This window comes from Cenococcum geophilum, assembly GCF_001692895.1.
Source record: "Cenococcum geophilum 1.58 unplaced genomic scaffold K441scaffold_8, whole genome shotgun sequence".
In the NCBI taxonomy this organism is placed as follows: Eukaryota; Fungi; Ascomycota; class Dothideomycetes; order Gloniales; family Gloniaceae; genus Cenococcum; species Cenococcum geophilum.
The window spans coordinates 1,116,791-1,138,719 of NW_027137566.1; the positions used below are offsets into that span (position 1 = coordinate 1,116,791).

General features: G+C 50.0%; 5 protein-coding genes across 5 annotated transcripts; 3 read left to right on the top strand and 2 right to left on the bottom strand.

The window, feature by feature from the left end:
- Positions 1 to 493: 493 nt before the first annotated feature.
- Positions 494 to 2,726, bottom strand: K441DRAFT_654869 (5-aminolevulinate synthase-like protein). Its single transcript, XM_067647751.1, has 2 exons — positions 2,259 to 2,726; positions 494 to 2,167 (listed from the first exon to the last, which is right to left on the bottom strand). The coding sequence occupies exons 1-2, from the start codon at positions 2,587 to 2,589 to the stop codon at positions 645 to 647; spliced, it is 1,854 nt and encodes a 617-aa protein (XP_067507482.1). The 5' UTR covers positions 2,590 to 2,726; the 3' UTR covers positions 494 to 644.
- Positions 2,727 to 3,821: 1,095 nt separating this feature from the next.
- On the bottom strand, positions 3,822 to 9,721 carry K441DRAFT_674649 (uncharacterized protein; the record flags this gene model as incomplete). The annotated part of the gene is made up of 2 exons (XM_067650775.1): positions 3,822 to 6,501; positions 6,552 to 9,721. 2 exons carry the CDS (start codon positions 9,719 to 9,721, stop codon positions 3,822 to 3,824), a joined length of 5,850 nt encoding a protein of 1,949 aa, XP_067507483.1.
- Positions 9,722 to 10,316: 595 nt separating this feature from the next.
- K441DRAFT_604725 (glutathione synthetase large chain) lies at positions 10,317 to 12,297 on the top strand (the record flags this gene model as incomplete). The annotated part of the gene is made up of 3 exons (XM_067645350.1): positions 10,317 to 10,770; positions 11,003 to 11,086; positions 11,124 to 12,297. Exons 1-3 carry the CDS (start codon positions 10,469 to 10,471, stop codon positions 12,295 to 12,297), a joined length of 1,560 nt encoding a protein of 519 aa, XP_067507484.1. The 5' UTR covers positions 10,317 to 10,468.
- A 2,061-nt stretch (positions 12,298 to 14,358) lies between these two features.
- K441DRAFT_685042 (uncharacterized protein) lies at positions 14,359 to 18,030 on the top strand (the record flags this gene model as incomplete). Its single annotated transcript, XM_067651841.1, has 5 exons — positions 14,359 to 14,716; positions 14,765 to 14,885; positions 14,937 to 14,985; positions 15,039 to 15,426; positions 15,476 to 18,030. The coding sequence occupies 5 exons, from the start codon at positions 14,359 to 14,361 to the stop codon at positions 18,028 to 18,030; spliced, it is 3,471 nt and encodes a 1,156-aa protein (XP_067507485.1).
- Positions 18,031 to 18,402: 372 nt separating this feature from the next.
- K441DRAFT_703568 (uncharacterized protein) lies at positions 18,403 to 20,759 on the top strand (the record flags this gene model as incomplete). The annotated part of the gene is made up of 3 exons (XM_067653481.1): positions 18,403 to 18,449; positions 19,195 to 20,248; positions 20,341 to 20,759. The coding sequence occupies 3 exons, from the start codon at positions 18,403 to 18,405 to the stop codon at positions 20,536 to 20,538; spliced, it is 1,299 nt and encodes a 432-aa protein (XP_067507486.1). The 3' UTR covers positions 20,539 to 20,759.
- Between the last annotated feature and the right edge of the window lie 1,170 nt (positions 20,760 to 21,929).

Here is a 21,929-nt window from a genome sequence, read left to right on the forward strand (position 1 = left end):
TCAGGCTCGATGCAAAACGGGCGGAGTCAAATGCGACCGGTCAAATGGGCATTCCGGCGTATGGCCCAAAAGGCACGAGCGCAAAGAGAAATGTATTAGAAGAAACGAAGGCGAGATCGTCGATGTGGAAATGGAGGATCGTGAGGGTTTGCCTAGAAGTCGCGAAAAGCTCGCTTACTCGGAACTGGAAGCAGCAAAGAACAATGAACGGTAGCGACAATAGAAGCCTATCCAGCTTCACTAGTTGCTCTGAACAAGCGAATCGCAGGGGATTTGGCAGAGAACTTTTTTCTACCATGAAGTCACAAATGTTCTACAGTGCTACAAGCTAGTTCACCATCAAAGCCATATCTTGGCGTGAACTTATGTAGATTGATACGGAGCAGCTGGAGTTGCAAGCACGTGCTCCTAAAAACGGAACGTTTCAGAATAAAGCCGCGCTTCATAGCGGCTTCACGTATACTTCACGCATACTTTATGCATACTTTATGCACCGCAGGGAATATTTTGCAGAAATCATAAGGCTATGATATCTCAGTCGAAAATGTGCGATTAGTGCAAATCGCAATGCTGCTACTACATAGCTACCATATCTCAAAGGAGTGACTCAGTTGGAGTAAATGGGATCATCTTAATATGTCCCACTAAGCGGCGGCACTGACAGCCTGAGCCGTCGCCTTACGCTCTCTCTCCAAGACAGATTCAAGGGCACCAACAGCGCCTTGGCCAGTTTTCATCTCCTTCAAAACATTATCAACACCCAGCTGTTTGTCAGTCCAAAGCGAAGGCTCTTTTTCCTTGCCAGCTTCACCGACTCCGATGAAGCCACCTTCAGCAGCCCACTCACTGGTGCGCTTAATGCCCAGCTGGGACCAGACGCTGTCGAGAGCCTTAACCAGGTGGTCGCGGTATTCGCGCACGTGTCCAGGGGTGGGAGTGATACGCAGGCGCTCTTGGCCAACGGGGACAGTCGGGTAGTTGATAGCTTGTACATAGATGCCCCAGTCCTCCAGCAAGAGATCACTAGCCTGCTTCGCGACTTGTGCATTGCCAACCAGGACCGGGATGATATGGCTTGGGTTGGGAATAACCGGGATGTCCCTCGCGCCAAGTGCATCTTTGACTGCACGGGTATGGAATTGTTGGAGACGCCTATCACCTTGATAGTTCATTTGGTACTCGATGGCCACCTTAGCGCCGGTCATTGTGGCCGGCGGAAGGGAAGTTGTGAAGATGAAGCCAGGGGCTAGAGAACGGATTGTGTCAACTAACTTAGCAGACCCAGCGATGTATCCACCAACGCAGCCATATGCCTTTCCAAGTGTTCCAGTGATAATATCAACGCGGTCCATAACTGTGCCTGTCGGCTTACCAGCAACGTGCGCCTCATAGTCCAAGTGTTCAGCAACACCAGCACCGTGTGGTCCATACATGCCAACGGCGTGAACTTCGTCCAAAAAGGTGATCGCTCCGTACTTCTCCGCCAAATCGCAGATCTCTTCGATGGGTCCAATCGAACCACACATGCTATACACACTTTCAAACGCAATAATTTTCGGAACTTCCGGAGGAAGCGAAGCAAGTTTTGCTTCCAGATCAACGACATCGTTATGTTTAAATACCATCTTCTTTGCGCCAGAGTGGCGGATTCCCTGAATCATCGAGGCATGGTTCATGCTGTCGGAGAGAATAACACAGTCAGGAAGCTTACTTCCCAGAGTCGCGAGAGTCGCATCGTTCGCCACATAGCAGGACGAGAAGACAAGAGCGCCTTCCTTAGCATGGAGTTTAGCGATGGTACTCTCAAGACCAACAGCATGCTGATTATGGCCGGAGATGTTCCTTGTTCCTCCAGCTCCAGCGCCATAAGTATCAAGTGTCTCGTGCATGGTCTTCAGCACGTGCGGATTTCTACCCATACCGAGGTAGTCATTGGAGCACCAAACTGTGACCTTCTCCTCTTTAGAAGCCATGTGCGCGCGGGGAAATTCCTTAGCCAAACGATTGATATTGTTGAAGTAGCGGTACGACTTGTCCTCGTGCTTCTTGTCCAATTCCTTCTCGTAAAATCCATCATAGTCGAATTTGGCCGCTTTGGGCTTGGGTGGGACCCCGACTGGATGTTTAGTACGAGCGACAGGTGGTTTAGCAGCCTGAGGGAAGGGGACTGGAAAATCGCAAGTCAGTTGAATGACTCAAAATTTTACTCCTGCCTCCGGATTCGGAACTCATGCATAGAAACACATATGTAAACCTACCTTGCTTTGAGCCAAAGTCCTCAATATTGACAGTCTGGGCTTCCTTCGAGGTAGAAGTGTGCAATCCAGCTCTGCCAGCGCGAGAATGGTATGCCCTCATGCCCCCATAAGCACCAGCAAGTAGAGTATTTCCAGTGCGGGCACTCTGGACAGCGAGGGCCTTTCCCATGACGGGGCAGCGTCTAGCGTAGACTTGAAGGTTCGACATGCTGCCACCTCCGGGAGAGGCATCATGGCCGGCAGTGGTGGTGGATAAGGAGCGCAAAGTGGCAGGAGACGTCTTCGAGAGGAATGGACACATGGACCGCGATTGGCGTAGGAGAGACTCCATTGCGGATCAATGAACGCGAAAGTTTGAGGGATTGGGTGTTGAGTGTGATCGTAGGCGTGAAGGGTTATGGTGAGAGTAAAATTTGGGAGTTCAGCCGGTTTATAAGACTGGTAAGGTGGAAGTGGGTGGAAATCAGCTGGTGTATATGACAAGGATTCTGGCTGTCTAGATGCACGTATTATAAAACTACGCCTCCTCCGATTGGCCATTTCCTGCGAGCGTGAGCCGGACAATGCTCAGCCTACAGAGCCGACTACGCACATCTGTCAGCATTATTCGCATCATATGCATTTTACAGGAGATCAATACCTTTTGTGAGGCCTTGGATGTATTATACCGCATAACTCGCCAACATGGCAGGATTGCCCTATCTCGGCCGAAGCCGGAATTCTCGGGAATGGTTTCCAAAGACGGATTGAATCATAGCCAGGTTGCTAGAAGATGTATATTTAGAAGAGTTGTTGAAAGCATTACAACCGGATATATAAATTAATTTTAGTCGCCTTCTTAAAGTCTTTACTTACTTATCCTATCCGTTACCAAGAAAAGTGCCCACACCACATGCCATTCATCCTCAAAAGCGAACATGCAGAATACCTCTACAGTTCCGAATATCCACAAAGGCACAACTAGGATACCAAAAATAAAGTAAACAGCATAAGAGACAGCCTTTACTACAGCGTGAAGCCCTTTCACGGGGGCATAACTAGAAAGTCTAGGAAATCTGGCTAGAAACGACTAAATAATTCGAGCCTCAGGCCGGATCAATCGTTTGCAAATAAAGCACATCTTCAGTGTATTGCGAATTAACGCGCCCATGTCGCTCACATGCATCCTTATCGAATTGCCGTCATGAGCAGTGAATGTATTCACTACGACATAAGAGAAACTTTTCCATAGCATCACTCCCTCTATCACTATGCGGCCTGGAGGAATACAACCATGTACAAAGTTGCAAAAGAAATGGGTATCTCTCGGATGTTACCTCCATCAAATGCATCAATTGTACTCCTCGAATAAACCGCTGCCAACTCCTCTTCCAGTGGCCACGCTAAATATAGAACACTCAAGCAACACCAAGAAATTTTGATGGCAAGAAACACAATATGTAAGAAAAACCTCCACTGAAAAGGGAGGAAAGCTTATTCTAGCCTCCGCTCGGCCCCTTCGTCAAGCCCTTCCTAGAATCTCTCAATCCACAAGTAAATAGCACTATGAGCACCTTGTCATCCTTATCCACTAGGAGACTTGAATGCTCCAAAAGAAGGCCCAATGGCATTACGTAATGAGTCAAAAAGACCCTTTTTCTCAGATGAAGATGCTTGACTGCCGTTTTGTGAATTGCCGCTATGTTCGGGTTGTGCAGCCGGGATCTCCTCGGCATTTGGCGATATCTCCTTGGAGCCGCGTTCATCAGGTTGGCGTTCGTTAGGCTGATGTTCATCGTTATCTACCGGCATCTCGTGAGAACCTTCGGGGTTAGGACGAAACGCAGGGAGGTCATTGGACGGCGAATTTGAGATACGAGGCAGAGGAGCGGTTGCTGGCGGAATGCTCTGAAATGGGGGCTCAGAGCTACGTGCATTCCTGGCAGAAGGCTCATCGTTCGCATGCTCTGTAATAGTGCCAAGCGCTGAACGTTCTTCTCTTCTGTGCGGGGAAACCCGAGGTGGAGATGAAGGGAGGGACACAGAGCCGGCAACCCCGCGTGACCTCGGTTGATGGGGCTCCGGAGCAGTAGAACTCAACTTGCCTGAGAGCTGCCTCTCTCCAAGCGGCTTTGGGTCGGGCCCCGATGTTGTTGCTGAAGATCTAGCATGGGAGTTCGCTGGATCTCGTTCAGTTTGTCGGTTCCCTTCGGAATCGCTATTCTGGTGACGCATGAATCCAGCCACATTTAGAGGGGGTGGAATTGGCGTTGCTAAGCCTGCTTTTGTTGAAGTAGCCAACCTGGCCTGCTCGAATTTGGCCATCTGCTCGACATGCAAAGCCTTCTGCTTAGCCTGCATCAGAGCCTTATACGCTGCCGGGTCGGTCTTTCTCATCCTTTCCTCCTTCTGCATCTTCTCCATCTCCTTAATCTCTTCCGCAGTGAAGTCTTCCGCGACCTCCTCCTGCAGAGTCTCTGTTGTTGATAATGACCGAATAAGTGATTCATCGCCATCGAGAGCCAAAATTCGATCCAACACATAGGGATCTTTACCCTTGTATGGCTGAAGGTCATTCTGTTTAACTGGCTTTGGAAAGAACAGGAAGTCTCGCAACCTTTGAGCATGTCTTTGGACGTTCTTCTTATCGACAACCCTATATGCCAGCTGTGTCTTAAAAACGGCGCTGTTATAGACGATTGATTCGAATGTGCCTCCCACCAAGAATCGGTATACGAAGACGGGCTTTCGCTGGCCGAGGCGATATGCTCGCCCAACGGCTTGGTCCTCCCAAATAGGATTAAAGTTAAAGTCGAAAATAATAACCCGATTTGCTCCCGGAAGATTTAAGCCAAGCCCGCCTGCTTTTGTAGATATTAAGAAGACACTAGCGGATTTCAGCCCTTGGTTGAACTCCTTCACAGAACTCTGGCGAGTAGAGGCCTTGGTTTTTCCATCAATTCTCTGGTAACTTCTACCATTTTGTATGAATGATTTCTCGATATAGTCCAAAGTGGGTATTCTGTGGGAAAAGACAAGCACCCGGTCCCCAATTTTTTCTGAGTAATCCAGAATTTTGTTGAATACATCCATCTTGTAAGAGCGCTGCATCTGATCTAACTTCTGGGCTTCCATGAAAAGCGCGTTTTGAGCTTCCATCATGCTCACAGGAAGTCCGAGATCTAAAACCGGCAAATCATCAACGTCTTGTTCTGGACTTCCGGGACTCTCCTCGTCGGTGTTGACATGGTTGGAGCTGGCTGCTTGCTTCTTTAACTTAGCAGTCGTCCCCTTTGGGTTAGGGTTTTGGCCCTTTTTAACTGCCTTCTCTTCCTCGAAAAGCTTGCTAAAGAATATCATGGGATGGTTGCAGAGCAGTGACAAGACGTTCAGCCAACTCCAGATACGGGCATTTTTAGCATCTTTACCATAATCGTCTCCCGTCGGCGAGACTTCAAGGGTTGACTTGACGTATATCTTGTAAGCATCTTCCTGAAGTTTGGTGAGAGGTACGGTAATGACGAATTCGACTTTCGGTTTCAAGTTGCCCTTTAGAACGGTGATGTCAGCTCGATTCACCTTTGGTTCAATCTCATTCTTCAAGATACGCAGCTTTTTCAAAGCCGTCCGATACTCGCCGTGGCTGCTCTCACAATATAGGCCTTGGTGAATTGGTTCCTCGTAGTGGGCTTTGAACTCTACGAGGTCGCCGAGATAGCCAGGGCTTATCCAATTGATCATCGTAAAATATTCTAGAAGGTTGTTTGCCAGGGGAGATCCGGTCAAAGCAATGCGACTCTTCGATTTGAACTTTTCGGCTACAGTTGAGATACCCGAACCGAAATTTTTAAGTGTATGAGCTTCATCTGCTATGATAATTCCGGGCCCCTCCAGTAAATACTTCATGGTTTTCTTGTGTTGTTCATCGGTCAAAGGCGGGGCTCTTGTTTTCGTGGGTTTGTTCTGGACATAAACCCTCAACATCTCATAGCTCATTACCAAAATCCCTCCATTATCGTACCACAGCTGAATTTCATCTAGGCGCTGCTTAAGGCTTGCATCGGAAATGATAGGTCTCGGTTTTCCGACTAAAGCTTTCGCTGATGGGGGGATCCACATGGCAAGCTCCTCAAGCCAGTTCCAGACTAGTGAGGCAGGGCAAATTACGAGGCTCCGGGACATGCGCAGACTTTTCGGTATCTGTTGGCTGATCGCGGCTTCCTTCGAGCGCGCGGCTTCCGCGATGGTCACTAAGAGTGTAATCCTAAACGTATATTAGCCCCCGTCCACTAAATTGAGGTTGATATCACTCACGCCTGCATTGTCTTTCCCAAGCCCATCGTGTGTGCGAGGAGACACCCTTGTGATTCGGAGTGACCAGCCGTAACGACCTCACGCCACATGAAACGGACACCTTCGATTTGATGCTTCTTGATCCTCGCGCCAATGAACTTGTTAAGGTATACGAATCCATCATCTTCGTGCTTGCTAGTGTTGATAATGATATTGCTGCTTCCTTCCGTAACATCTTGGCCGATCTGTTGTTGGAGAAGCTGCTCCTTTAATTCCTGTTCCTGGCGACGCTGTTGTGCGCTTTCTCGTTTTTGTATAGCTGTTTGGCTCTGAGCAACCGCTCGCTTCCGCTTCTTGTTAAGGGTTCCTTCAGTCTCCTCAACATCTGAATCGGAAATCAAAAGCGGTTGACTGCCTGTTATCGCGGTAGGCACCGAAATTTTCAGCTTGGATTTCGGAGTGGAGACCCCACCGCCTTTCGGGATTCTCACAGCATGTTGACCTTCTAGAAGAACGGTACAAAGGAACCCGTAAAAGTCTTCAACACCTTTCTTACTTCTGTTAATATCCTGTGCGAGTTGTTCAGGAAGGTCCTCTTTCCACCACCGGCAAGAACCAATATCCCAGCAAATATACAGTCTTGAGAATTTGATGATCTTCGGGAATGTCTCTTGCTGGACGCCTGAGAGTCTTGAGTCTTTTCTCAAGAGTGCACCTAAGCCACGCCCTACTTCGTCGATAAAGTCCCTTGCTGAAACTTTCTGGATACGTTCCTTCATCATGTTATAATCCGTGGGGTCCATCTCACTGAGGATTTTAATGATCATTCTTTTCCGATCACCTCGCTGATCCAGCTCCTTCCAGGTCCAGCTAGCAATATCGGCAGCGGAGGAGTTCTCTGGGACACCGTTGAATCTTTGCGACGCAGGAATTTCCGTCCGGTAGGATCTTATAGGTGTGTCTATCGTCGGGCTTGCATCCGGAGAGAAGGTTAGATCAATCACTGAATGAGGGGATTGAGGTTGTGGTGGCGCTTTAGAAGAACTTTCCGTAGCAGCAGCACTTTCTGAGGAAGTCATGTTAGGGTCACTCTCTTCAACCGTATCAATGGCTGTATCTTCAGGCGAATCCTCTTTATCTACATCCATTTCATCGTCAGCCTGAGCACCAGTGACGCTGTCATCCGGCGGTTGAGCTCTCTGCACCGCCGATTGTTGTTCAAGTTCCGGAGACGAGTGTCGATCCAGCTCAGACGACTGTGCCAGAAGGTTTGGCTCCGGCGAAGATTGGGATTGCATAACCTGTGTCATGTCAATTTCCTTGATGTCGATGAAACGCGACATATCATCTGAAGCTGCTTCTGAGTCACTACCTAAGCTTATACCCTCTTCGTCGCTCGCATGGACATTAGCAACTTTCTTCCGTGTACGAGGCTTTGACTTAGGCCTCGGAGGCTCCTCCTTTCTCTGCCAGATGGATATTCTCCAAGCATGATCCTCACGTTGGAACACGTTCTCTTCAAGGATGGTGCACTGCCGGCGAACCTCGGCTTCTTTTTGCCAAATCTGCCCAGATATTTCCTTCTTCAATGTTAAGAGGCGACCATTGAGCTTCTTGATCTGCTCCTCCGCTTGTATGTTAAGCTGTCGTCGTACTTCTGAACGCCTACCCTTCCTCCAGACGGACCACGCAGTGCTTTCCCGCAATGGGAGTTTTTTCTTTTGCCAGCTTATTTTGATATCTTCAATTGTTTGATCAACTAGCGTAGACACTTCGTCCGCTGTCAAGGGACCGCGCTTCGCACGTTGCTCTTCTTTTTCATGTGCCTCGGTTTCCATTTCCTCGAGTAAGGATGGGCTATAGTCTATTTCTGAATCTGAATCTCCAATCTGAGGCAGTACTGTCTTATCTCCGTTGGCCCAGTGCCCAAGGAAGTCCCACTCATGAATGGCGTTATCCTTGTAGGGATCGTCAATATCTGGTCTCAAAGGATCCTCGCGGGTCGCATGTACGTCATCCCCGACCACCTGGAAGACTGTGACAGAACGTGTTTGACCCTTTAGAAGAATACTTTCACGGTATGGGTAAAGAGCAATCGCTGGTCTGTTTCGCTTTATGACCTGCTCCTGTTGCACGTTGTTCAGAAAGTGAAACAGTTGTTTATAAACATATTCACTGACTCCAGATGGTACCTCCGCGGAAAAGAAGAATTCAGAGTCGTCATCGTCCTCGTCATCATGGAGAGTTTGGCCAAGGGGAGTATTTCCATAGAATATCTTATCAATAGGAAACTTCTGTCCAAAGTAACTGCTGACAGAGTCATGATAGGGTAGAAGCTGGGAGTGTCGTATTGGCGAGACAATTTCGTCTGAAAGCGGCAGCTGGGATTCGCCAAGTTGCGTACTCTCGCCGACGGCAGGTTGATCAACTCCACTAGGGGCTTTGAGTCCATGTAACGGTGGGGTGTTTAATGACGCGGGATGTAGTTTAGCACGTGCCGCTAAAGCAGTGATTGCTTCAGAAGTGGTAGTAGAAAATTGCTTGAGTTTCCGACGCTTCCGTCCACTTTGATCTATTACTATGTCCTCGCCAGCACGTGCATGCACTGCTAGGTGAGTGCCCTCACTTGGGCCGTTCTCAGCATGCACTGTAGCCTCACCTAAAAGTAATTGTGGAGCGGGGCTAAGTTCCGTGCTAAAAGCAGTGTTCTGAACAGATTGAGCTGCTTTGTCGGTCTCAGCCGTCTCATTAGAGTGAGGAATGGCCGGCAAGGTATGGTGAGTATTCAATAGTGAAGATGCGAACGCAAGACTTCTCTGTGGAAAAAAGGAAGAAGAAGGTGTATGAAAGCCAGCACTGAGAGGAGCCTGGCTAGCAGGAAAATAGGGCGGAAACTGTTCGCAGTATCTTGACGACCGGCTCTGAAGGTGCTTGATTGCTACTAGTAGGGCCTGCCGTTTGCCTAAGGCTCTGATATTGAGCTCTTCTTTCAAGAACTGCTCAGTGACACCAATCAACAAAGTGGCACCATTGACTTCCTGCTCTCGGAGTTGTTGCTCAAACGTTTTTGAATCCGGAAGGGTTGGGTTGGACCATCCTGCATCGTTATAGATCCTCCTAGAGGCGCAGAGAGCTTCAATAACCTCATCTATGGTCCAATCCCAGGGGTCTTTATCTGAAGCCATAGCCATGTCCGCTACAAAGCCGAGATGAAGCGGTTGTGATAAGGAAGGAGAGAAATTTAACAGGGAAGGTGAAGCGAGGAAGGAGATTCGCTAGCACTAAAGCATCAACTTCTGAGCCTGCCGTGAAACTGTCTTGAAGAAATTAACGCGTTAGATAAGGTCAAGCGAGCCGCTGGTGTTCAGGCAAGTTAGAGGTTGAACGTGTTGATGATGCTGAGGACCTCTAACGAGAAGCGGAAGATAATGAGCCAAGTGAATATAAAGTGAATGACTATATCGTGACTTGATGAGATTGCCACCAGAGATCTCCCATCTTCACACGAAGGCGCGTAAATGAAAGTAAAGATCTTAGCACAAGATGATATGGAAGACAAAGAACGCCTGACAGTGAATTTTATAGAGGCACATAGGACCTCAGCTAGGCATTCAGCTCCTTTGGTGCGTTGCGGCACGTCTATCTTCAAAGTATACGACAACTACGCATCCCATAATGTAGAGCGTTCCAAGTTTCAGAGTTGCTTACCTCATCAGGCTCAGACGAAGAAGTCCGCTTCGCCGCACGGGCCACAATATTTACCACACGTCTAGCGCTACTGGACCTTCAAAAGCAAAAACTCCGTAATTGTGAATTCCCATTTCTCGTCAGAGACGATTGGTCATCAGCCTTTGATAGAGAAATATTTATGAAGACCTTTATCCCTCAACAGCAAGCTCTCATCCCTTTACCTGATTAGAGAGGATACGGGCTCCGCAATGGCACCGTCTTTTTTTCTGGATTACCCGCCGGAACTAACCACGGAGCAGGAGAAATATCTCCTGGATGTCCTCAAAGATTGGTCTATCGCACATGGCCTGGCGGTAAGACCAGCGCCATCTTTTGTCACTCAAGATCAGGACCCTTCAGGCGTCCTTGCTACTACTGCACCGATCACTCTGTTCCCAAGCCTTTTCCCACGGGCATGCTTTGAAGAGGGTTTAGCGATTCAGAAAGCCTATAATGAACTGTATTCCGCTATTGCACGGGACGAGGAGTGGCTCAGAAGCATAGTTGAAGAGTGAGTATTGCATTTTTTAAAGTCAAAAATGGAATATTTTTGCATTCCGATTACCAATATTGCTAGCCGAAGCTTCGAGAACAGCATGGTCATATTCACGTACAGAGTCTTAGCAGCGGACGGCATGAATAAATACTTCATAACTTTGATAAAGAGCCCAAATCTGGTCTCTTCTCGAAGCTTTTTCAACTCCGCTCTCTTTAAAGAAGTCCGCTTATTCTTTCAATGTCAGACTTGTAGATATTGACGACTTCGTTGCCAAGTTATGGGAAATCCATATTGCCGTGAAGAAAGAGGGTTACGTCCAGGCATGTAAGTTGGATATGTATTATGTTATCATAATCTGATGGGAGCCAGGAATTATCCCTCGGTCTCTTTCGATCTGACTATATGGTCCATGTGGATCCTTCCATTTCTGGAGCACCTGTAGGACTCAAGCAGGTTGAATTTAACACAATTGCCTCTTCTTTTGGGGGTCTCTCTTCCCAAGTATCCGTGCTACATAACCACCTTTTGAATATCAATGCATATCCCTCGTCAGCATCCACGATAATTAAGGCTGATGCTCTACCTCAAAGCAAATCAGCTTCATCCCTAGCTGCAGGCTTGGCATCAGCTTACAATGCCTATGGGTCTTCACGAACATCTCACCCAAGGTGTGTTTTATTTGTTGTGCAAGATCCAGAGAGGAACATTTTTGATCAAAGGCTTTTGGAATATTCCTTGCTAGCAGAAAGTGGTGTGCGATCGTTCCGATTACCATTTCACCGCACTCTTTTGGACACAAAGCTTGACTCGGATCGAACGCTAATTTATGTTCCACCTCATTCACCAACAACTCCATACGAGGTGGCAACAGTGTATTTCCGGGCAGGATACACACCTGACGATCACCCCCGATCCGAGGATTGGACTGCTCGCTTACAGCTGGAACGAAGCAGGGCGATCAAATGTCCGAGCATTCTTACCCAACTGGCTGGCTGCAAGAAGATACAGCAAGTGCTTGCCACCCCTCACTCACCACACTTGAAACGCTTTCTGCCAGACGATGCAACCGCATCTCGAGTGCTCCGAACCTTCGCACCAATATACCCGTTAGACAAGAGCGATGCAGGTGTGGAAGCACGTAACTTGGCGACCAACCCCGAATCGGCAGACAAGTACGTATTGAAGCCGCAGCGTGAGGGCGGCGGGAATAACGTTTATCGAAAAACAATCCCTGAGTTTCTCAAATCTTTGCCCGAGCCATACTGGCCGGCGTATATACTTATGGAGATGATTGAGCCGCCGGCTCGGAGAAATGCTATCCTGCGCAACGGCGAAGTCCAAAAGGGTGGCGTCATCAGCGAGCTCGGAGTTTATGGTGTATGCTTGTGGAAGAACGGGACGGGCCAGGGCAAGGCGGGAGAGGTGCTAGAGAATTGGGAGGCAGGATATCTGCTGCGGACAAAAGGTGATCAAAGCGAGGAGGGCGGTGTAGCAGCAGGGTTTGGAGCTGTTGATAGCTGTTGCTTGGTGGACGTGTGAGCATGATGTCGTGGCTGTCACAGGCTCCGCGTTGTCAACCTACGATGGTCCAATCATCGCGACGTGGCCCGTGTCTCACCGAACGTGAGGTGCTACGCGTGTGGAGACAAGCCGCCTTGCATGAAGTCGTAAGTTGTAGACGCAATTCGTAGGATGCGGCTCATCAGCACCTACAGTTAGCTTTGGTCTAGATTTACAAATACGAGAGATATTTTTGCATGGATGTTCTCAGCTGCTAACGGGCAGTTGCGGCAGTTTCAGTTGAGCTGATGAAGCGACAATGAAAGCAAAAAGCAATTGAAGTTTTAGGAGACAGAGAGAGCCGATATATTGAAAGAAACGCGTGCACTCCACAGGACCCTGAAGCACGAGTGTGGTTGTACAGACACGGCTGTTTGATCCTACGAACGCCTTCCGGCAAAAATGGGACGGCTTCACATTAATTTTTTGGCCAATGGGATACACCAAGAAACTTACTCGCGGTCTCGCACAGAATTATCGAATCCCGAGTCTCTTCGTTCGTTGAAGCACCCTTGAGAGACCAGCTCTGCTCTCGGCTAGCAAGGGTCTTCACGATTCAGATGAGAAGGAGCAAGGTTGGAGTGCAGGTTTGCAAGCAAGCTCCACCATTTTTATCACACAAGGGGTCAAATGGTGGAACCACACATTCGACGGCGCACGGGGCAATCCTCGCGCTAGTTGACCCGCGCTTCAGGACGGCGGCGATCATCGCTTGGCGATCTGAGGCGAATTTTCTAATTTTCTATTTTCTTCGCCCAATTAATTAAATCCACCGATGGACCCCCTTCGCCTCTTCACGGTGACTGGTCCTCTGCAACAGCATGACGGCGAGAGACTTCTCCAGCCGATTACGACGATGAAACACCAGAACCCAGGTGCTGACTCGGGGCGACACTGCACGCCGTCATTTTATGCAAGGCTATCAGCACAAGGACGCGAGCAGCGTGAAGGAACAGCGTGGAGATCCTGTTTTTGTGCAGACTGGCCTGGGAGGTCCAAGGAAGAGGACTGGGACGAGGCACCAGCACTGGCCCGCATAAAGCCCCTGAAGTCTCGTCTGCATGGCGTGATAGGCGAATTAGCTGATCTGTCCAGCCACGAGCAGAGTCCCGACCGTCCAAACTGCCGCCCAGAATGACAGCCCTGTAACGCTTTCGGGCGTCCCGTTGTGCCGGTCTACGCTCCAACAAATTTCGCTTCGCTTTTGATGCTTTTCCCTTCTCGCCGAAGTGCTAGACCTTGTCGTTCTGCGCGTGCCGGCCACCAACGTGAATTGCTAGCTCTGGCAGAACGTTGCATCGTCCTCTGCTGGGCTTGAAACGTCCACACAAGCATGACACGCAGCTGCGCCTCCGGAACCCCATCGTCGCTGCGCTTCTCCAGCAAGCAAGCAGGCAATTGCCCTGTGAGCTGGGCCATTGGGTCCTGCCATTCGTCTCCCGTGCGTGGCCTGTTCTGGGCTTGGAAGCGTGAGGGCCTCTCGTTCGCGGACCGTTTGGATCTAGTACCGCCATGGCTGATTTCGTCTCCAGAATGTAATTTCCCTAGGGCTCCGCTGATAACTCGATGTGGTATCGGCCGTCCCGGTTAAAGCTTCACCTTGACGCCTACGGACGCCACAGGTTCATTCTCAGAAGTGAAATGGCGAGGGAAGGGGCCATGGCTTTGTAAATCTCTTCGACACGACTTGGAGATCTTTCTGGGGCTGTGGATTTCTTCTATCGCAGATTCGTACCCTTGTAGTCCCTCTCCCTGTTCCAATTACCTGTCGTTGTACAATCGATATCTGCGTCGATATGACCTAGCACATCGCTCACCGGACTTATTCCAAGTTTTTCCCATTCTTTTGCAACCTTTCGTGCCTATTTACCTTCCACGCTCATTCCATTCTCTTCGCTGCTTGTTGTTGCTGGTGGAGGCCGCAACTGCCTTGTTGTGCAAAAACAGTCAGAACTACTTCAACTAGAGAGATCTCGTAGCATGGCCATTGTCTACCTATCGCTTCCCGCTGCGTAGCTGAATCACTTCATATCAGTTGCAATGCGATCCTATCGTTATCTCGCATGCGCTCTCTCTCTTATCGCATTCCACCTAGAACCCACCACAGCTCTGCGATATCCTTTGGACCCTCGTCAAGATAATCAGCCGTCTACCAATCCCACGCAGTCTTCTGCTCCTTCAAGCACTGCTGCTGCCCACGCTTCATCAACAGCCGATCCATCTCAATCCTCCGATGGCTCAGCAAAGGCTACCGCCACGGCTTCGACCTCTTTCCAACAGACGTCGAAAGCCACAGGCAATGATGCAAAAACATCTTCTGTCTTGGTGACGTCCACGACAATCATCCAGGCTCCATCGACATCGGTACCAAGTACCGCCTCTGCTTCCGCCACATATGGTAAGCTGAGCAACTCAATAACTTAGCGCGTCCTGACCTGAGTATCAGTTCCGAATTCCACCAATCCTTTACCCATCCAGCCGGCAATCACTCCCGCTACAGGCTTAGCCGGAGTAATATTGCTCATGTCTGGCATGGTATACACCGTGATTGGGATAAAGAATAAATGGTAACTCGGTTTCCCACGAAGTTCCTCCAAGGCTTTGCTAAAGCTCTATAGGCTATATATATTCTTCTCTGCGGCATATTTGACCAGCTTAGCTGTTACGGTATGTTGGCTTAAAGACAAATCTAGAGTTAACTGGCTGACTAGGACATTCAGGTACTCATTGTTTATTTAATGAGCCCACCAGTGACCAATGCAGTACAGGGAGCATTTTTCGTAGCCGCATTCATTTCCGGTTTAATATTCGGCGCCCTTTCACTTGTGTTTACTGACATCACTGATGGTCTCGGTTGCTTACTGGGTGGATTCTGCGTAAGCATGTGGTTCCTAACTTTGAAAGAGGGTGGCCTTATTAGCTCCACCACTGGACGAGCTATCTTTATTGCTTGCATGAGCTTTGCAGCATTCTGTCTCTCATTTAGTCATTATACCCGAACTTACGGCTTAATTGTTTGCATTTCTTTCGCAGGAGCTACCATAGCGGTGCTTGGTATTGACTGCTTCAGCCGAGCTGGTTTGAAAGAATTTTGGCTATACCTCTGGAGTAAGGAATTGTGAATCTTACACCTTTCTGCAAGTGCTGATTGCTCTAGACCTTAATTCCAATACCTTCCCCCTCAACACCAATACATACCCAATAACACGGGGTATTCGAGTGGAGGTAGCATGTACAGTCTTGATATTTTTGCTGGGTTTGGTCTCGCAACTGAAGCTCTGGAAGCTTGTTAAAGAGCGCCGAGAGAGAAATGCTGTTGTGCGCTTGGAGCATGATCAAAATGTGGAACGAGAGGAATCTGAACTTGGGCGAAGAATCGAGAACGACTTGACACGGGAACGCGCGCAGTGGGAAGCTGCATATGGAGACAAACGCGCTGGCATTCAAACAGACTCTGCTGTTGGGTCCTCAGATAGTAGTATTCCGAAAACTTCGGTTAGCGTCAAAGGACTAAAACGATCGACTTCTGAGAGCGTGGAGATGGTGGATATGTCGAAGTCTAAGGAAGGAAGTCAGAGAAACCTCATATCCAGGGCATCAAGCAAACGCAATTCCAGTCCAACCATCACTACTCAGGTTCTCCAGGACGACGGTATTCAACATATTGAGGCTAGTGGCAATACAGTCCAGCCCAGTAATCCAGGAACAGGAAATAATTCTGTACTAAACTCCAACAACAGTGGTGCATGGGTTTCTGCGGAAATCAGACATCCCGAGGATGGTGAAAATACTCNCATGGTCTCTACGAGAACCTCTATCCGTCCATCCGTTCCACCACCGCCTGTAATAATCCCTCTACCGTTCACAATTCCTACCGAGGAATCTTCCGACAAAGAAGATAATGTGTCTGTATCGACTGTCCTAGATTTTTTGCCTGCACAGAGACCGACGTCGAAGAGGTATTCAACTCAATCCGCACTGAACCGGTTTTCTATGAGTAGAAACTCAACGGATCATTCCGAATCTCGTGAAGCTCTAATAATACCCCACATTGAAGATGACCGGGCATCATCAGTTGCGGCTACGTTGGACGATCTCGATGAGGACGAAATGTCTCTGCCTACACTATCGCCGCCACATTCGCCACTAAAATTCGGATTTGAAGATTACGCCTTAGCTCCTCTCAACTCAAACGCTGATGAGGCAGAGTTGCCTGATACCAAGACAAGAGGTGAGACCGAAACGGCCAAATCAGACGCCGAGGATGAGCCTTCGAGCGCCAAGCCTTCGGGTAGTCCAGTATCAAACGAACCTAGTGATGAAGATCTGAGGAACTTAGCGAAGCATCAGTCCTTAACTATCAGCACAGATCCCAAACCAAGCGAATCAAAACCCAAGCGGGCGTCGCTCGGCAGCCAAAGACGCCGTTCAGGGACTTCTGTTGCGATTGAAGATGATGCACGGAGTCGGAGACGATCAAAATCGATGAAATCGATACCTCAATCAGAGGGCTCGCAGATCGAGTCTCGTGTAGGGAGCCTAATGGATATTCTGCCGGAGAAGTTATCAAAGATAGTGTTATCCTATAGAACAAATGAGTGGGCGAAGCACTTGGAGCTTGCGGAAAAACCGGACCTCGATGAGATCAAGGAGCCAGAATCTCCCGGGATCCAGGTAGATCACAGTTTTGCAGAGACTGTGGCCACAGCGACGGTCGAAGTCAAGCCTCAGCCGCCTCCACTGGCGACTACAAAGTTGATGCGGGATGTCTCACAGTCTTCGGCAACCAACCCATATCGCCAAGCAAACGCTGTTCGATCCTCCTCCAGCTTAGTGAAACAATCACCACATGACATTCCGTCAACCTCGCTATCCAGAACACCTTCAAGCGCAAATGTCAGCACGATCCCAATTATCCAGAATCCTGGGCCATATATTGGTGGCGTTGGAACACCAGCCACACTTTCTCGGTCTAGCTCAGCAACTATGACGAAGGGAGTAAGGTCTTCTTCCACACCTCTGCTAAACCAGACACTTGTAGAATCGCCCATTGAAGAAGATCCGCAGGAATCAGGTGCTACGCGATTTACACCATCGCCAATGCCAGGAAGTACTCTCATGGGTAAGCGAGAAGGCATGGTACGAAACAAAGTATCCACTATGTCATTTAATCCTTACTCGTCGACACCAAACGTCAACATTATGGCACCAAGCGATGCAGCATCTGCGAGAGGTGTGCGCCTGGAAGGGCAGGGTTCAGACGATACTTCACTTTCGGAAAGGAAGCAATTGATTGATCAAGAGAACATGACGCTTGCTCAGCGAAAGCAGCTCATTCAGAACCAGCAACTCCAGCCACAGCAGCGGCGTCAAGGAACTTGGCCTCTCGCAGAGCATGTTCAGGGATTTGACTCGCATCAACCCAAGCGAACATCAGGCATAGATCAGAGCAAGCGTGAAGCAATGCTTGCAACTTGGCGAGAATCTGTGCGCCAGGAGATAGCTCCGGTCCAGCCGGTTGTGGCGGATGAGGGTCGGCGTATAGCCATGATCAATGACCGCAAGCAAAAGGAAATGGAGAAGCAGCAGCAAGCGATGGCGGCGACGTATCGCGACACGGTTTTCGATGACATGATGCGGCGCGGGGACATGCTCGATCTGCACAAGGAGGCCATGCGGCGGATGCAGGCGGCCGCCAACAAGAACGCCTAGATGCATGAAATGAATGTTCCCTTTTTTGGGGTGGACGGACTCTCGTTCCCCTTTGTTTATGTACACAGCAAGCATTACAAGTTAAGAGGCCCAGGATCAAGGAAGGAAGGTATGATACCCGGACCAACGTCTCGGAGTGGGCTTGCGGATGGGCGTCATGGGCGGGGATAGGGAGGCGATATGGGAAAACCCACGGTGGAATAAACCGAGGAGGCTGAAAACAGCCGGTACGATCCTTACATAACTTCTAATTTATAGTTCTGTCAAGCGTCCTTGAATCTCGGCCAGCACAGCAGCCCTATTGATAGTGCGGACAGGAATGAAGTGGCGTTAGATAGAGTGGTTCCAGAAATATATTAAGTTGTGTTCGACATGATAGGGAGCGTCCCCGGGTACTGGAACCGGTACCTTCATCACGGGTGAGGCGTTTCGTAGCTCGCCACCTAACCTGCTACTATTCAGGGGGTCAGACGGAGCACCACCCACCAGGGAGCGCTGCCAGGGACGTTTCGCCCGTAAAACATTACTCGCGACCGGTGCTGTGCTGACCCCTTCCTGCTGAGGCCGATTTCCGTATAGTCGTGCGAGATGAGCGTTGCAGGCCGTCTTCATGCTCCCTTGTCTTTGCTTCTCTTCGCCTGTCTGGCTACGGCCTCAAACAAGGCGTCGAATGATGGCAACCGGATCGCCGCAAAGCTGGGATGTTCAGCGGGTACCACATTATTGAACGCCCAATGCTCAACCCAGCCCTTCTGAATAAGTCTTTCGGGCCGTCAAAGTCGTTGTTTCTTTTAAGAGAGCCACCTGCACACACAGTGCGGCCGCTGTTTGACACAGCAGCACTCCGCTGCACCGCATGCAACTACTAATACTAACGCTGCTCCCACTGCGCCGCCGCTCCCACTGCTACCAATACTGCTATAGCAACAGGAGCACACGCTGTTGTCCTCCTGCTGCTCGTTGCCCATCCGCGCTCGATGCTGCGTCCTGAGCGTCTGGAGCGTGTGCCTTGCTCGGTTCTGTTCCGCGGCGAATCCCGCCAACTCTCTTTTGCACCCCTGAACCTCCTGCGTCGCCGACGGCCTCCCTCTCCAATATCAACACCACTGCCATCCCCGGTCTATCCCACGAGGCCTAGGCCCACGCAACAACGGCGTCCCAAAGTGAAGCTACCCCGTCATCACCACCGCGTACGTTTGCGCCGCAATCGCTTCCTCGGCCCCAGCCCGCTCGCTGGAGCCAGACAAATCGCATCTTCAACTTCAACTTCCGCTCCTCGCTTCCTCGAGCTCCCGCCTCGCGACTGTGGAACCCCGTCAATTCCTCTCCGCGCAACCTCACCCTTCCGAACGTGCCCGTCCAGCATCCGCAGATCGTCGAAGGCCTCCCTAAACCCACCGAAGGCCGCGACGAATATCCTCTCCTTACACTTCCCGAGCAGCGCCGCAGCCGCCAGAGCATTACCCCTTCTTCCCTGGTCGTCGAACGTTCCGCCGGCGGAGAAAGCGGTCGTACGAGTATTGGATTACCTAGGGACCGGAGAAGCCTTGCCATTGAATCCGCCCCGCCCACTCCGAAACTCCCAATGCCAATGGAACAGATCGCTGCGCGAGCAGCAGGCGTGGAGGACGCGCCGACCCCAAGTCCCAAGCTAGACGACCCCGAGGCCGGACCAAAACTCAAGTCACAAGCTTCGCGCGCGTCACTCCCTCTCTCGCGTCAACAATCTATACACTCGCTGCGCCGTTCGCTGATCGGCGGTGACGGAGATGGAGACAACGACTCTGAGTATGCATGGGGCCCTTCGCATCCATGCTTCCCACATCCGAACCCGCACGTGCCGCTCTCATCGCCATTACACAACAACACCCGCATTATCCGCATCAAGCGGGATTGGATGGTGGCTGGTGACTTGGCACCTACATTCGCAAATCTATATCCGGAAGTCCTGGACCCTGTGATTTCCGAAGAGGCATTTCGAGACATCATCAAAAAAGTGAACGATGAGTTAGTATCAGCATTCAGTCCCACCAGCCTGCGTGCCTGGGTTGATTCGCTTATGGGAGTAGCAACACTCTGGTTATGGGATGACGTGGGTATGAGTGCAGTGAAGAGGAAGTTGGAAGCACTTGAGAGGTGGCTTGAGGATTGGAATCAGAACGTCGGAGCCAAAGAAGGTGTCAAAATTATTCCATTGAGGCGGACCGGCTATCTGACTGTGTGTACTCTTCATCTACGGCTCCTCAATCATAACCTTGCCTCAAAGACTTATCAAAGCATCAGCAACTGCATTTACTAACTCCTGCCTAGCTCGACATCCAAATCCCCGACCCACATATTGGCCTCGATACCCGCCCCGCGACCCAAAACGACGAAGCCACCTCTGCGCCTCCCGCACCCCAAATCCACGGCGATTTCGGGCCCTCCTACCCCGTGCCACCCCGCGGTCTTAATCTCAGCGGGCACCAACACCTCCCCTCTAGCGTAGCCATCGAAGGACGCTCCTAATAGAAATCTAAAACCCCAACCACATGTGCACTCACGCACAAAAGTAAACTAGTTCGTTTTACCAGTATCAAGCATCGTCACGGGCGTTCTGGCATTTCCTTACGTCAACCGGTGCAATTATTTTTGTTTCTGCATCTTTAGCGTTCGTCCGGCCAGTCCAGCGTTTTTTTCTTTGGGTCGTTGTTTCCTTCACTGTATGTATCAGGCAGGGGGGGGGGGGGCAACTTTGCAACATGAATCGGGATGGTCGGTTTGTTTTGGTAGCGAGTCTGCTGTACACATACGCACACGTGGCGATACCCCTAGTCCGGTTTAAGTTTCTATTGTCTATGCGTTTTCTTAGCGTCTATAGTAATGTGAGCAATCACACTAGGTAATATCCGCAGCGGAGCGCGCGGACGGCAGTTGCGCGTGCGGCCGTATGACCTGCGCAAGCTGCTGTCGGAGAATCGAAAGTTTATTTTGGTGCCATGNTTCGGTTGCATTCCAAAGCTTCGTCTGTGCGTTCCCTTGACTCGTGGTGCTGTTTCAGTTGCAGCGAAAGATGGCGCATCGCGTCATTGTGCGTCGTGCAGCATGCTCATGCAGGATGTGGTGCAGGAAGTTTAGGGTTTGGGTGTAGCGATGCGGTTTCAAATATGCGCGTCATGGCACTGACCGTTAACGCAGGGCTGAGGTTGAGGGCCGGTGAGATGTGCACTGTTCTTAGTGTCTCCTATTCCCTTTTTACTTCTGTAGTAATTCTCTCTAGATGCTCACCGCTTTTTTTTCACGGATGTCATGCTCTGTGCTTCCGTCATTCACATAATTATGACAATTGCGGCCAGAGCGGTCATGCTCGGAGTGGGTCATTCAGACGTTCTAGAAATTTCTATATACGGGCGAAGGGGATAAAAAGTCTCTTAGAATTCCAACTGGATCTTCCGAGACCCCCACCAGAACAAGACTCGGAGCTCATTGCCAGAGCTCCCCTGTCAGGCACGGTTCACAGCGGTCAGAGCACTTATTATGCAGAACGGACTTCTTGATCAATTTAAGGTTGCGCTGTTGTAGCTTCAGCGTAAGATCACTAGCGGAAGTGGGCTCCAGAAAGCTGGACATGCCCTTACTTGGAAGTTCAGCAAAGGGGAGGTCGAAGGCATTCTGTTTAGGATTGAACGCTTGAAAAGTCTCATGCAAATGGCGCTGGAGACGGACCACTTGTCAGTCACATCTCAGCAGAGGTCGCATTGTGAGACCAATAACATTTTCAGCAAACTCTCTCAAGCCATCAAGGACGATACCAAAAGCACAAGAGCAGGAGTCCAAGCGATTCAGCATGGTCTGGATCATCAACAGCATCGTCTGATCGCCGACTAGATACCCACGACTGATTTCCCGCTCCGACAGTC

Coding starts and splice junctions, on each gene's coding strand:
- K441DRAFT_654869 (XM_067647751.1), bottom strand. CDS start 2,589: ATGGAGTCTCTCCTACGCCAATCGCGGTCCATGTGTCCATTCCTCTCG. Junction 2,168..2,258: donor GGACTTTGGCTCAAAGCAAG/GTAGGTTTACAT, acceptor GCGATTTTCCAG/TCCCCTTCCCTCAGGCTGCT.